This window comes from Ischnura elegans, chromosome 1 (genome assembly GCF_921293095.1).
Source record: "Ischnura elegans chromosome 1, ioIscEleg1.1, whole genome shotgun sequence".
Lineage (NCBI taxonomy): Eukaryota > Metazoa > Arthropoda > Insecta > Odonata > Coenagrionidae > Ischnura > Ischnura elegans.
The window spans coordinates 129212650-129226185 of record NC_060246.1 but is presented as its reverse complement, the minus strand read 5'-3'; the positions used below and the strand labels follow the sequence as shown (position 1 = coordinate 129226185).

At 46.7% G+C, this 13536-nt stretch overlaps 1 protein-coding gene across 2 annotated transcripts in view; it reads right to left on the bottom strand.

Annotated features, from left to right (window-relative positions):
• LOC124169541 (homeotic protein Sex combs reduced) overlaps nt 1–13207 on the bottom strand; it is a 75805-nt gene extending 62598 nt beyond the window's left edge. For both annotated transcript variants that reach the window (XM_046548191.1, XM_046548183.1), the window contains exon 1: nt 8149–13207. In XM_046548191.1, the coding sequence (XP_046404147.1) occupies nt 8149–9196 (1048 nt within the window). In that variant the 5' untranslated portion in view covers nt 9197–13207. The remainder of the gene's footprint in view (nt 1–8148) is intronic.
• Nucleotides 13208–13536: the final 329 nt, after the last annotated feature.

Here is a 13536-nt window from a genome sequence, read left to right as displayed (position 1 = left end):
AATTATTGTAGTCAAATTATGCAATTCCATTCTATGTACTTATTTTGGGCTACTGCTTATCTTTACTTGTTAATGGTTTTATATCTTATTCCTGATAGAATGCAGTTCTATTTCCTAGTTTTAAATCTCGTCTTTTCTCACGCCTTACCAAAGTCTTCTATTTATTTTTTTTAAATCTTTGAATTGACTTTGAAAGTGAAAAAACAAGATTTAGAGGAGTAATTCTTTCAATTCAATATTGAAGGTATATATTGGCGGATAGGAGCATTGAAGGCTCTTGAGCCTTTGTTTATGGCCTGGGTTTTTTTTTTAGCTTTACCAATCTCAAATCACGATAGCTGACTAACATTCGGGTGAAAATGTTTTGACCTCCACTTCTTTGTAGATTGATCTTTTTCTAACGCTATTTGAGAGAGCTATTCCAGTTCCACGCTTCACTGTGTTAGTGCATGCGCTTGAAAAATTACCACTTCGCAATGCGATATCAAAGTTCAGGACGAGAGAAAAAAAACAGCAGCAAAGCATTCCACGGGTTCTCATTCCTCCCACAGCAGTTTTTTCCCTCCCCAGAGATATCAATCCACGCGTCAGGCACGTGACCCGACTCATACATTATACTCTCTCTGTGACAGTGTCCATGGGTATGCCTGATACCTGTGCCGTGCGGAGGTCCCAGCACTTGCAGTGACATGCAATCCCATACTCGGAGTAAGCGGTTGAGGACTGCTTGCACCGGAAAGGAGGTGACGCTAGTGGCCGACAGGGATAAAGGCTTGCCCCCAGCGGTACTTTCCTTTGCACATGAAAAGTACGTTCTCCCTCCCCAACCTCACCCACCCTCCACCAAATATAGCCTCTTCTTCTTCCTCTAGTCCATCTTCATGCTCATGTATTGACTCCCTTTATAGGAACTCTTTTAGGTGTACTAGGTCATCCCACAGGACGCCTTATTATGAATTGTTTTTCTTTCCCCCTATCCCTAGCTTTTTCGCAGATGGTTGAGAATGTCAAGTTTACCGTATGGACCATCTTTTATCAATTAAAAATTATATACATGAATTAAAATAAAAAGGTATACTCAGTTTAATTTTGAAATTAAATCATAACAAGTATTTCTCTACAAATTTGAAGTTCATGCTCAAAGTGCTGTTTTTTGTGGTCACCTTTCATTTCCCGCAAAAAAGAATAACACATAACTAAACTTTGAGAATCATGAGGTTTCTATTATTATAATCAAACATATTAGGATACTAATGTACTAATGGCAACATTTGTTGCCTTGGTGGCCGGATTGACGGCAAAAAAATTGATCGGAATGAATTGATCCGTAGAAACGTCTAAGGTTATTGGCATTGATAGCCTGGAAGATTGATATTCATGTTAGCACAATGTTTTTTACATAAAATTAATACATATTCGATTGGTACCAGAAACATCAGTTCATAAAGGCCGTTTTACACGGTACACGGAATTGCGCAATCTGACGTACGTGCAAAGGCGCAATCAAAATTGCGTCGTGTAAAGCGGTGAATTGCTAGAACAAATGCGAGAATGCGTGGATGCGAGACGGCAAAATAGCCTCTGTTCTAATTTCGTTCATGCATTCGCGCAATTCCACGCCATTTTAGAAATTAATGCAGCTCTAACCTGCACAATTCCGTGCCCCGTGTAAAACGGCCTTAAGAGTTAGGTAAAAGCTTTGCAATCCGCCATGTCATTTTCTCAAATAAGTCACGATTACACGGGATTCAAGCCTTTACTCAATGCATTTTGAATCACTTCTCGCCAAATGTATTTCTTTACGGTTCGATCCCAGAGACTTTACCTTATGTACTTCGAGAAATACTATCCGCAATAAAAACTTTTCATAGGCTGTATTTTTTTCGTATCAGCGTTTTGGCCACGGATTCCTTGCAACTTTCCCACTATTTATTATTGGAATGCCCGTACCCTTAAAACGGCTTTAAGTTTTGCACGATTACAAATGATTGTTTAAGGAGGTAAATGTGGTGCAAAATCATTTTCTGGAGAATTTTTTCCCCTAAATTTTCACTCGACCTCAGGAGCTGGAAGACCAAATGCCGACGAAGCAGAATTTTGCCTAATTGGCATATTACTAGTGTTGGTGCAAAAAGGGATTACAGAGCTTTCATATCTTCAAATTCAAGGTTTGAATTTTGCGCTAAGTTTTCAATTCGAATCATTCTTATTTTTAATGATATGTCTACAAATGTCTATTTGGGGAATTAGCTTCAAGAAACGGAAGTAGAATGCAAACATTCCGACGTTTTTATCTACTTGAAATCTGAATCATGTAGGTATCTGACGGTAAAACGGGATTGAGATCGCCAAAGGATGGCCGAGGATGAAGGGCAAAAGAAAAAGAGAGAAACACGCAGAGGTATCCCTATTTCCATTGTTTGGCAGCGGCCGCGCACTCCGGAGTCGTAAACCATGAGCTCGCTCCCCTTCCGGACTGACCGAGCGGCGGGCGGCGCGGAGTGGCGGCCACCGGCGCTCCCCTCGGCGGCCGAAGTCGACCGCCGCCTCCCGCAGCCACCTCACCCGCCGCCCCCGCCTTTTGAGCCAAGGCCTCCACCATTACGAAGATCGTGGACGTCGCGACATACCATCACACCCCCAAGACGCCTCCTTCACCGCCCGTTCAAACGATGGACTCATTCCACGCCCGTCGAACATGAGGAACATTAGTATCGATATACGAATTCGGAATGGGGATACTCTAAACTCTTAAGCGAAGAGTGGGAATTCCTTCGATCATCTCTGTTCCGCATCCCTTGAACAGCATCGGTATCTCCTCCTACACCCTCCCGCGATCCTCAAGTGTCCGGGAAGCACGCGTGTTTTCACCATCTTCGCCACCCTTCCCACCTGACCATCTTCTTACTCATCCTCTCCCATGCCTCTCGTCATCTGTAGATCCTCTCTACTCCTCCTCCAAAATCCATGCATGCGATAGCCTTCTCTTCCTATTCACATACAAACCTCCTAACCTCCCTCCCCCCTTCATCCCCGCTCGCATCCCGCCCTGCTCCACTGTCGTTGTTGCGTTGATTTATGTACCGGCCAGACAGCAAAAGTTCTAACCTCTTCGCCCGTCCGCCCGTGAGATTCCTGGACCCCAAATGCCCACACCACCCCTTGTGTTCCAGCTTCACTTGTCCCCCATCCACCCTTCTCTCTCTCTCTCTCTCCTGTACATCCCTCTTTTAACTTTGCATTCAGCGGCTTCAAATCCCGTGCACAACACTGCCTCCTCCCCCGTTCTCAATTTCCCCCACAAAACGCTCCGGTTCTATCTCTCTTCCATTCTTCAAGAACGGCTTCTACGTCCTCCCGTTTTTACGGTGACATTCGGCTTAATGCTGACTATATCAAATATGAATAACAGCGTTCAAGTGCCGCAGAATTAACCACAGCAGATGAGAGACATCTTTTAACGCTGTTTATCTTCTGCTTATTTTTGCATAATCTTTTGCCAGCAAACAACTTGATGCCATGATACGCTTTCTTCCTGACTCTTATACCAACAAGCAGTTGTCTAGACTACCTTCATAAGAAAATTCTTGGCAAATATTTGTAAATATTAAGAATCGTATGGGTAAATGACCAATTATTTCCTGCTAATTTATAGCTAGTTAAGTAAATGGTTAAGTTATCCACTCGTCATTAGTAAAAATTGTGACAAATAAAGAGTAAAATTATTATAGCTGTCAGATACATTAATTAAAAAATATTATCAGAACTCCCATGCAGAGAATTATGATTGAATTATGAACTTGGAATAGTTGTAAACCATTACCCGAATAAAGTTTTTCGCTAGCTACATGTTTTGAATTCTAAAATATGAGTGAACTTATAACTAATAAAATCTGATGGACACAAAAAACCAGCCGGAGAAAATAGAAAAGGAAGTGAAAAATTTAGAAATTTTAAACGCTGAGCATGTGGATGGGCAATAATGAAGAGTTTCCCGTGCAGTGAATTGAAAACGGGAAAAAATTTATTACTGAGCAAGTCAAAAATCATTGGCATGTTTTGGTAGAGAAATCGGTTTGTCAGTTATAAGACAGGTATGAAGGAAAATTCATGCATTCAACATATAATTATTGTATTGTGGCTGTATCAAAACTGTTGAAATTTTTGCAAAAAACTTAAATATTCATTCAAATCTTAGCGTCAAGAATATGAAATGATGCAAGAATTATCAACCACAATATAAAAGTATTTTATTTCGGCTAAAATTTTTTTATGAGACTTCGATTGAATTATATTAGCCTATACATGAAAGAACGTTATACTGATTTATTGAAAAATCATTAAGATTGACATGTTATAATATTATATCTAGATTCGGCGGTAAAAAAAGTGATGAGATGAACTTACAGACGTGTAGCCTGTTGTAAGTACACAGTAACAATACTTTCCTTTAGTCTGTATCTATTGCAGCTTATGCTGTTACTAGCAATCAGAGTTTAAAGTTCTATTTTACATCGGATTCGTCAATGGTTACATCAGTTTTAATAGTCATTCTTCTTCTAATCACAGCTTAAAAATTAATGAAATAGACATCATAATGGGTGGATGATTTCTCATTAGCAATAGGTTACACAGAACATAAAATTCTCGCATACCGATAATCAAGAGAGCTTTCGCAAACACCAAAATTCCATAATACTAATTCTTTGGGCGATATTTCAAAATTTTACGGCACATACCTCCGCATATATACGTTAATGATTTTTATACTAATCTCGCGTTTTGACACACGAGTTAATTTTCGTTTGATATTCATTTCTATTTAATTATAATTTTCATTTTAAGTAGTCACATGTCTCACCATTCCTCTTATGCCTTTTACAGTGCAATTATTTACTTATTTGATTGCGAGCCTTAGCTTTCGACCCGAAAAAGTATGATCTTTGGCCTCGGATCGTCTTCTCCCGCAGTGATCTCTGTCCCTTTACCTTCTTTTTTATCGCTCTCCTTCTCCCTCATTCCATTGCTCATCCTCCTCCTCTTGTTCGCAACGACAAACGCCTCCAAGGAACGTGTGTGCGAGTTTGCGCCGTGGGAGGGAGCATAACAGGGGGGCATTGGTGGGGGGGATATCTAAGGGTCTGCGTGGTAGGGGATGATGATGAGAGGCTTGGGGAGTGAGAGGGAGTTGGGGTTGGAGAAGTGTGTGGGAATTGTTGGGGAGGTGCAAGGGGCACCTTGCAGTCGAGTGATGGTCCAGTTGAAAGGAAATCAAGAATGGGATGAAAAAGGGCAAAAAGAAAGGATTTTTACCCTATACCCCCTGAGAATAGCGAGGGCGTGCAAGAAGAGATGCAAGAACAATGAAATGTGGAGTGCGCGAAGGTTGGAATAGAATTTAAGTGAACAAAGAATGGAGTGTAAGGGTTGAGGATGATGCGTCAATGGCTAATACTGGGAGGCCAGTTGGAGTATATTGGCTAAAAAAAGGGAACTCTTATTCATCAGATAGGCATACATCTATCCGCATACGTACTATTCGTATGAATTACTGACGATACAGTTGAATTCAGGAATAAAAATCATAGGATACTAATTTCGCTATGAAGAAATGTTTTGCTTCAATTAGTTTCCGTCAAGATAATTAGAGTGAAATGAAATTCACGGGACTGGTTGCGTGCCAACTTTTATTTCATTAAAGGAATGGCAGTAATAAGGAATGTAAAGGCTGTAAGTAATATGGAATGGCTGTGACAAGAACATATAATGCATTCGCGGAAAAATCTTTTTGATACTTTGTTGAAAGATTTTTCACCGATTTTAATCCAACTATTCCGTTGAACAAAACATTTTTAAGCGTTCAAACTGTAAAAAAAAAACCTGTTCAGTCGTCGGGAAATTACCTCTTCTCCGTTAGGAGCCATCGATTTCAAATTTTCTCGCATAAGGGATCATTTAAATTTTAATAAGTAAAACCTAAGAAATAATATTGTACCGTCTGCAATTTTCTCGTGGATCGAGAGGGACCATTTATAATGTAACCAGTAATACTTAAGAAATGATGTTGTACCTCGCGTAATTTTGGCTTACTTTGACGCGAAACTTGTTGTGAACGTTGGTTGTAAAGATCAGCGAAATGGAATGGCTATATTTTTAAGTCCGCAAATGGTCACCTTGAAACAGATTGGTAGTAACTTGGGTTATTCCATAGATAGCATGGCTATATTACACGCTGCCGTTTGAACATCGCTCTATCAAACAAGACCGCGGTTCTATGTAGCCGCGAGGAGCACCTTGGAGTCGGTGCGATACGGCGCGCCCGCAATCCGAAACACTTCGAGTCAGAGATTTGTATGACCGCCTTCCTCGCATCTCGCAGTGCTACCGGAGCTGCTTGCTTCGCAGCGCATGAATCCATCTTTTGGCTTGGAGTATGGGGAGGACAGCACAATACGAAACTGTCAGTGGCCGATGCTTTATAATCCCACCGAACGATAGCGGGTATGAAATTTTATTCGATCGCTTTTTGCTCGTTTCCCCGCGGCACCATAATTTTAGTTCGGGCTCGTGTCTTTTCCGACGGAAAATTAGAATGTTTGTCTGCCTTTCTTTCAAAAGGAAGGAGGACTGACGGAATAGGGGTCCGTTGCGTGACACGGTCGCATTAAGGGAGGAAAAAGACGCTAATGGCAATGCCATTTGCCCGCGAGTATCTCCCGTCTTCTTCTCGTCCTCTCTACTTCCCTGTCAGTCTCTCTTTCTTTGTCATCCGTCCTTCCTCGGCCCGTGATTTTATGGCGGCGTTTTGCTTTTTGAGTCGATACATTTTTCACGGATATCCTACGCGTCATCAATGGGCTGGAATATGTTTGATGGATCGGTAAAATACCGGCGCAATGGAGGAGTGCATTTGAGGTCCATGGGAGGCAAGGGAGGATCCCGACCAAGAGGCAACGTTTGACAAGAGACATCGTTTATGTCATCTTAATTACAGGCTTCTGCTCTACGTCGAAATCATGTCTCAATTATAACAAATTAATGGATAAATTATTACAAATAATATGAATCGTGTAATAGAGTATTCGCTAAAGGTGATTAAGGATTGCATTTTTAGATATTATTCATTGCTTCAAGGAAAATTGCTATGATATTATTGTAGTTTATGAGACTATTTATATAGTCTCCTATGAGTTTATTTGTATGATGTTTCTTCTTCGCTGTTCAGCCAATACACAGGGATGCTTAATAATTGCCTACTTCAGAAAAAATCGAAGTAAACCACTTGAATCTTTAAAAATTCTTATTAATTCTCTGCTTATCATTTGTCTTCTCATACAAAAGTTGCGAATGGTTGTGGGGTCAAAAATAAATTATAACTGTAATTATAATGAGTTTAATTTCCCAACTCGCGAATTCAAGAGTATTCAAAATGAAGTACAATGGCAATTATTTGTGATGACGTAAATCATTAACGTTGAGTAATAAAAATATATTCACTACTTGAAATTACACGAAATACTTATGCAACCACGCAAGAAAGACTCTTGAGAATTAAGATTAATCTAAGACAATTATTACAAATTGCGTGACTCAGATTTTGATTAGGAAGGGTACTCAATGCCGAGCAATGGTCACACAAAAAAAGTTGAAACTTAGCATTTGTACAAGAAATTGGAGAATTGATTCTTTGTTTCTTATATCCAACTTCTGCTCAAGTTGATGGCTTGAGGCGTTACTTTATGGAATTTATTCATATTGATTGAAAATCAAGCTATGTTTTTCCACATAAAATATTTATTACATCACTACCATGGTTTCAATGCACTGCGTCATCCTTAGGCCTGGGGATGACGCAGTGCGTTGAAACCATGGCAATGGTCTAATAAATATTTTATGTGGAAAAACATAATAGAACTTCTGATCCAAATTCTAAAGATCATGATAAGTGCTAAAGAGATTTCTTCCAATGAAAATTTTGGGTATGTCATAGAATAGTAGAAAAAAAGACAAATAAAAGAAGGTATATTTGACATTTCGGCTGTTGTGAAAAAATGTTAACATTGTAATATTTCGTTTTCATCATGGCGTTATATTCAAGTGGGATTTGATGCTAAATAGTGGGGGGTGTGTTGTGAATTCAGCACTTACTTTGGCCGAGGTGAACCCTCTTCATCCAGGGGTAAATGTGCGGCGGGTTGCTCGTGGACGAGCCCTGCTGCTTCGAGGACGACGTCGACGACGACGTGGATGAGGTGGACGACGTGGAGCTTTGGCTTGACGTTTGCCTCTGCGATCCGCCCGTCGACGCCGTGTTGGCCGCCGCGGCCGTCTTAGAAGCGACGCCACCCGCCGTCGCGCCGCTCTCTCCGGCGCCCGTCGCCGCGCGTGGAGCCGTCGCAGCCTCTGCCGCGGCCGACGGCTGCGGCGGCACCCGCGGTGCGGAGGCGGACGCCGCGGGCGCTGGTGGCTGCGGCGCCGCCGGCGGCGGGCACCCCGGGTGCTGCTGCTGCTCGTTGGGGCTCCTCGGGCCCGGCTGGTGGTGGTGCGGCCCGCCTCCTGAGCCGCCCGTCGTGCTCAGGTCTTGCGGCGAGCTGGCCGTGTTGTCCGCGGAGTACTTGCCCGCCACGCCCGCCGCCACGTTGGTGGGCGTGAGCGGTAGGACTGGAGCCTGGGGAACTAGCGGAGGCGTCGGGGCCCCAGGGCTCGAGTTGGCGCTCTGAAGCTGCTGCGCGTGGTGGTGCTGGTGCGGGTTGTGGTGTTGCTGCTGCTGCTGGTGGTGTTGTTGCTGTTGGTGGTGCTGTTGGTGCGGGCCTCCCAGCCTCTGGTGTCCGTTGTACTCGGCTACACCGGCCGTGTTGCCGTTCTGCAGGTGGCCCCCCACGTGGGACTGCTGCCCTGCCGAGGCCGTCTGCGAGCCGTAGGGGGAGTGGTAGTGCGGGGAGACCTGCGGGGAGTAGCAGTTCGGATAGGGCTGCACCGTGTTGGGGTTGTAGTAAGAGTCCTGTCCCCCGGTGCCGCCCCCGCCGGCGGCCGCGGCGGCAGCGGCTGCGGCTGCGGCCGCCGCCGCCGCAGCCACGGATGCCGTGGCATCCTGTCCGCCCCTCTGCTGCTGTTGGGGCTGTTGCCCGTAGCAGGCCGCGAGGGAATTCACGAACTGATAGGAACTCATGTTTGCGGAATACAGTGGGTCTTGCATTCACTTCACGTACACGTACGTTAAGTACGTCACAACCTAACGCAATATCTTAATACTAAACAAATATCTCTCCTCAGATGGGAAAAATGAGTCAAAAATGCGTCTGTGACTCTCTGCGGAGTCACGCCTCAAAACATTATACTCCAATTCCTGTATTATATCACCAGAAAAATTGTCAACTGACGTGATACGAATATAAGTTCACTTCATTCAACCTGCTGCACTTCCTTCCTTCAGATGGATGATGATGCAGGTAAAGTCAAAGAGAATCCAAATTTATTCACCGGCTTCAACTTTAGGAATAACTCTCGGAAGCTGTTTCCCTACACGTCTCAAACGCTTCTTGAACCCGATGACAGTCATCTTCGGAGTAGCACAAGGGGTCAGCACAAGCGTCCACCCAATCCAAAGTCGAGTAACGATGTGAGCACCTCCGCGGTTGAAGCACAACTCCCCGTCCACACTCCGGAGGTACGGGCGAAGGGGTGCAGTGGTAGGGAGGGAGCGACACTGTGCCCGTGGACCGGCACTCGACCGCTCTCCACCCCGCGGAAACTAATGCCCGACCTTTCGGCGCGGGGGCGTGCGGGACGGTGTCGGTGGATTAGCGAACATTCGCTCTATCGGATGGCGAGTGATGGACTGTGGCGGAGGGCGGCCGGTGGGTGGTCTATAGAGGTGCCGGCCGAGAGCGCGACTGAGAGAGGTGAGGAGGAGGACTTTGAGAGTTGAGGTAGGAGGAGGGAAACTATACGTGAAAAGAGGGGGGGATACCCCGTGGGAAGAAGTGGGGTGGGGAGGGGTCTGATCTTGAGGGTGGGGTTGTGGCCAAACAGGGGGTTGGATTGGAGTGGGGGGGTTTAGAGGGATATCCTCCCCCTACCACGAGCGCAAGGAGTAACCTGCGGGATGGAGGGGGTTGGTTTTCGGGTGGGGGTTGGTTTTGATCGGGGTGGTGGGGGGATGGATGAGCCGTGGTGTGGGCCCAAATCTCCTCACTGGCGGGGGTAAGCGCGTCGAGGGACGAAAGGAGTTGGTCGGCAGGAAGGGATGGATGTTGCTTAAAAACTTTACGTGTCTCTCGGCTTCCAATGACCGCGGGCGCCTGCGCAGTCAACGGGCAAACCCCTTTCTGCCTCCCCGTCAATGCTTTTGGACGAGTGCTCGGGTCGAGAAACTTCCGACGAACCTTCACCTCGGACCTGAGTTTAATAACTTAACCTCTCGCTTCCCTTATTTCCTGAATGAATCGTCGTCGCGAGACATAAGTGCGAGCTTCCGCTGTTTAAATGTTTCCCGCTCCTATAATATATTTTTGACGCTGAAGGAAATGGACGTACTTCAGTTCACAGTTAGGGTGTCACGAGAAAGTCGCAACTTTGAAGGAATTAAAAGGGGTAGAGGGTGTGTTTCGCCCTTCGGTAGAGTCTTGGTTCGTTTAGGGCTCTCCGCTGTTGTAGGAGGGGGTGGGACGGGAAGGGAGGCGGCCGGGGGACCCAGCCGACTTGCCCGGCCCGCAGCGGCAGCAACCTTCCCGTCAGATAATAAATTAAACCCTCGACTAATGGGTGCCACTCGTAAATGTTTTGCGGGATTTTATGGCTTTGCTCTTCTCGCTGCTTGCTCCCGCTTCTCCGCTCCAACCCTTTCCTTCACAAGACACTCCAATTCACGACCAAGGTCCACTTGACTTTGACGCCCTCTTTCTACACCGTTTAGCGCGCGAGCTTCAGGGCGTTAATTAGATTTTATGACGCGACACAAAAGAAACACTCGAGAACGGACTGCCTTGCTAATCAGATTCAAAGCACGGAAAGGGAACTTGTTATTCCCTTGCTCGACAGATAAAATTTACCCGCTTAAGTCTCGTGTAAACATAATTTAACAGGAAAACGGTTTAGTCTAACCAAATGAACGACACTTAGCGACCAATAGCTATTTCGATCAAGTCTGAATATTATTTAGCGGTGCTTACCATATTTTTACGTAATTTCTAATATGCTAATCCGTTACCTTATTTGACCGATCTCTTTCGTTCTCTCGGTACATTTGCCCTTTCGTCCTGTCCATACACTATTTTCTTCTCACGCCACTCTAGAACACACGTATGAGGTCGAGACCTCAACGGGGAGAATCGAATACAATGTCAATCACAGTCGCGTCCTCTGCTATCTCCTTCCGCCTCCTTTCACAAGAGGTGATCCGTGACACGGTCGATGTGAATCTTCTCCCTAACATCACCAACTGATCCACTCCCGCCTCTCCTTATCTCCTTCCGACTCTCCTTATGTAGATAATTTCGGCAATCTACAAGAGACAGTACCTCTGGGAGTATGGGCGTGTGAGTGGTGGAATTTGATCGTATAACAGTTTCACGTCGATGGCTTGTCACGTAGGATCACAGTTGGGATTCAGGTTATAGCAAAAGAGTTCCAACTTCAGGGGATCGTAACGTAGGATCACAGCTAGGCTTGTTATTTGTGTACACTAGTGAGATAGAATTTATTGAGCGTTGTTTACGGTGTCGTTTAGTATTTCCACACGTAATGGTAGAATACGCGAGTATTTCAGGCACTAAATTGTATGATTGATAAACTCCAGCTTCAGAGGCTTGGATTTAACTCAAATTGATTGGATGCTGTTGATGAGGCAGGGATCAACTGGAATTCTTCGATGTGTAGGTACCGGTTTTATTTTTCCAGAGAAGTTCTGCGTAGTCGCGTCTTCTGCCTGTTTACGGTCAGCGCTTCAAAGGGGGCGTCACCGGTCTTCCTCAGCGCATCCCCCGGCGACGACGAGGGGCCGAAGCCGGCCGTCTCCCGGCCGCAGAGAGAGGAGATCCCGGGGCCCGCTTCCCTCCGTGGCCGCCTCTCCGCACCGGCCGCTGCAAGACGAGACCCTCTTCGCCAGTCCAATCGCCTTCGCTCCGTATGCTTTTCGCCGCCGTCCTCTCGCCTCCCCGCCCCACGTGCGACTGACAGCTGCCGGGGGCGCGGGCCAGGAAATTCCACAGGTCCCCGCGGGGCGCTCCCCAATAACCACCGCTGCGCCGCCGCCGCCGGGGTGGGGAGGACGTCCTCGGCGATCGCCCGACCCTTTCCCCGTCGATCTGTCGCCGCACCCGCGGTGGTGCCGCGGCTCGCCGCCGATCAAAACAAAACAGGATCGGCGAACAGGATCTCCAAAACGGGAAGTGCGGGCCTCTTGTCACCGCCCCACGAGAACCGCAGACGAAGAATTATGACGATTCCCGTCCGGAGATGCACATGTGCGCAGTCAAACACGAATTAATACTCTCAAAAAGGTTGGCACGGGTGAAAACACGATGGTTCGCCGGAATGTCGAGGGTAGTTACCGGTCGCGCTGTCCGAGGTGCTTTTTTGTGCTGGAGTGTGAGGGGGCGGTGTCCCAGATCTTGACCAAGACGTGTCTCTCGCGTGGAGTTATCCGGGTTGGATCTTTTATTTGTCTCCACCAGACCGGTCCCGGTTCGAGCCTCGCCTTTGGCGTATTTCCCTCGCACACTGCTTTCACGCACTCACCGATCACGTCCTCGGCTCACTCTACAGTCACTCGTCAAGGAGACGCACTTTTCTTCGCAGCGATGGCGGAAGAGTCGAGCACGCACGCGCAACACTGGCACGCCGCTCTGTCACGTCTCTCCTCTCCTGTCCGTCTCCTTCACTGCTCCTCCTTTCGACGAAATGGGAAGCCAGGAAGAATGAAGGGGGGAGGGGAGCATGAATGTTTCTGTGTCGCTGTTGTTGTTGTTCTTTTTTTCACGCACCGAGGAAGAGGGGGTGTTCGGTGAGAGGGGAGTGGGGGATGTGACGTCTCCGCTCTCGATATATATCGCACACTCTCCTCCTCCGGGACGATCCGTTCGGCACACTCCCTTCTTACAACCCCCCCGAGTGCCCAAACACGTGAGTCTCGGCCCGCGCGCGCCCTCTAAACCGATCTTCCGCTCTCTTTCGCGGCCGTCGTGTGTGTGCTGCGTGGTTGGCGTTGTATCGCCGACTGAGTGGAGAGAGAGAGAGAGAGAGAGCGCCTCGTCTTCTCTATATGATTTTCCCCTTCAGCCCAGTCTCCTCTCTCCCGCTCTCTGTCCGTCTTCTCACTCTCCGAGAGCAAGAAGAAGAGTTTTGATCGCGGGGAATCTAGGCTCGCACTCTCGCGGGCAAGGGGCGGACGCGAAGTATTATGGGGGGCGGTGACGTTGAGGGTGGAAAGGGGAGACAACAATGGTATTAGGGGTGGTTGATCGGCGGGAGGCAAGGGGAGGAATTAAAAGCTCCAATGTGGAATATGGATTGACGGAGAGAAGGATCAAAGTTATT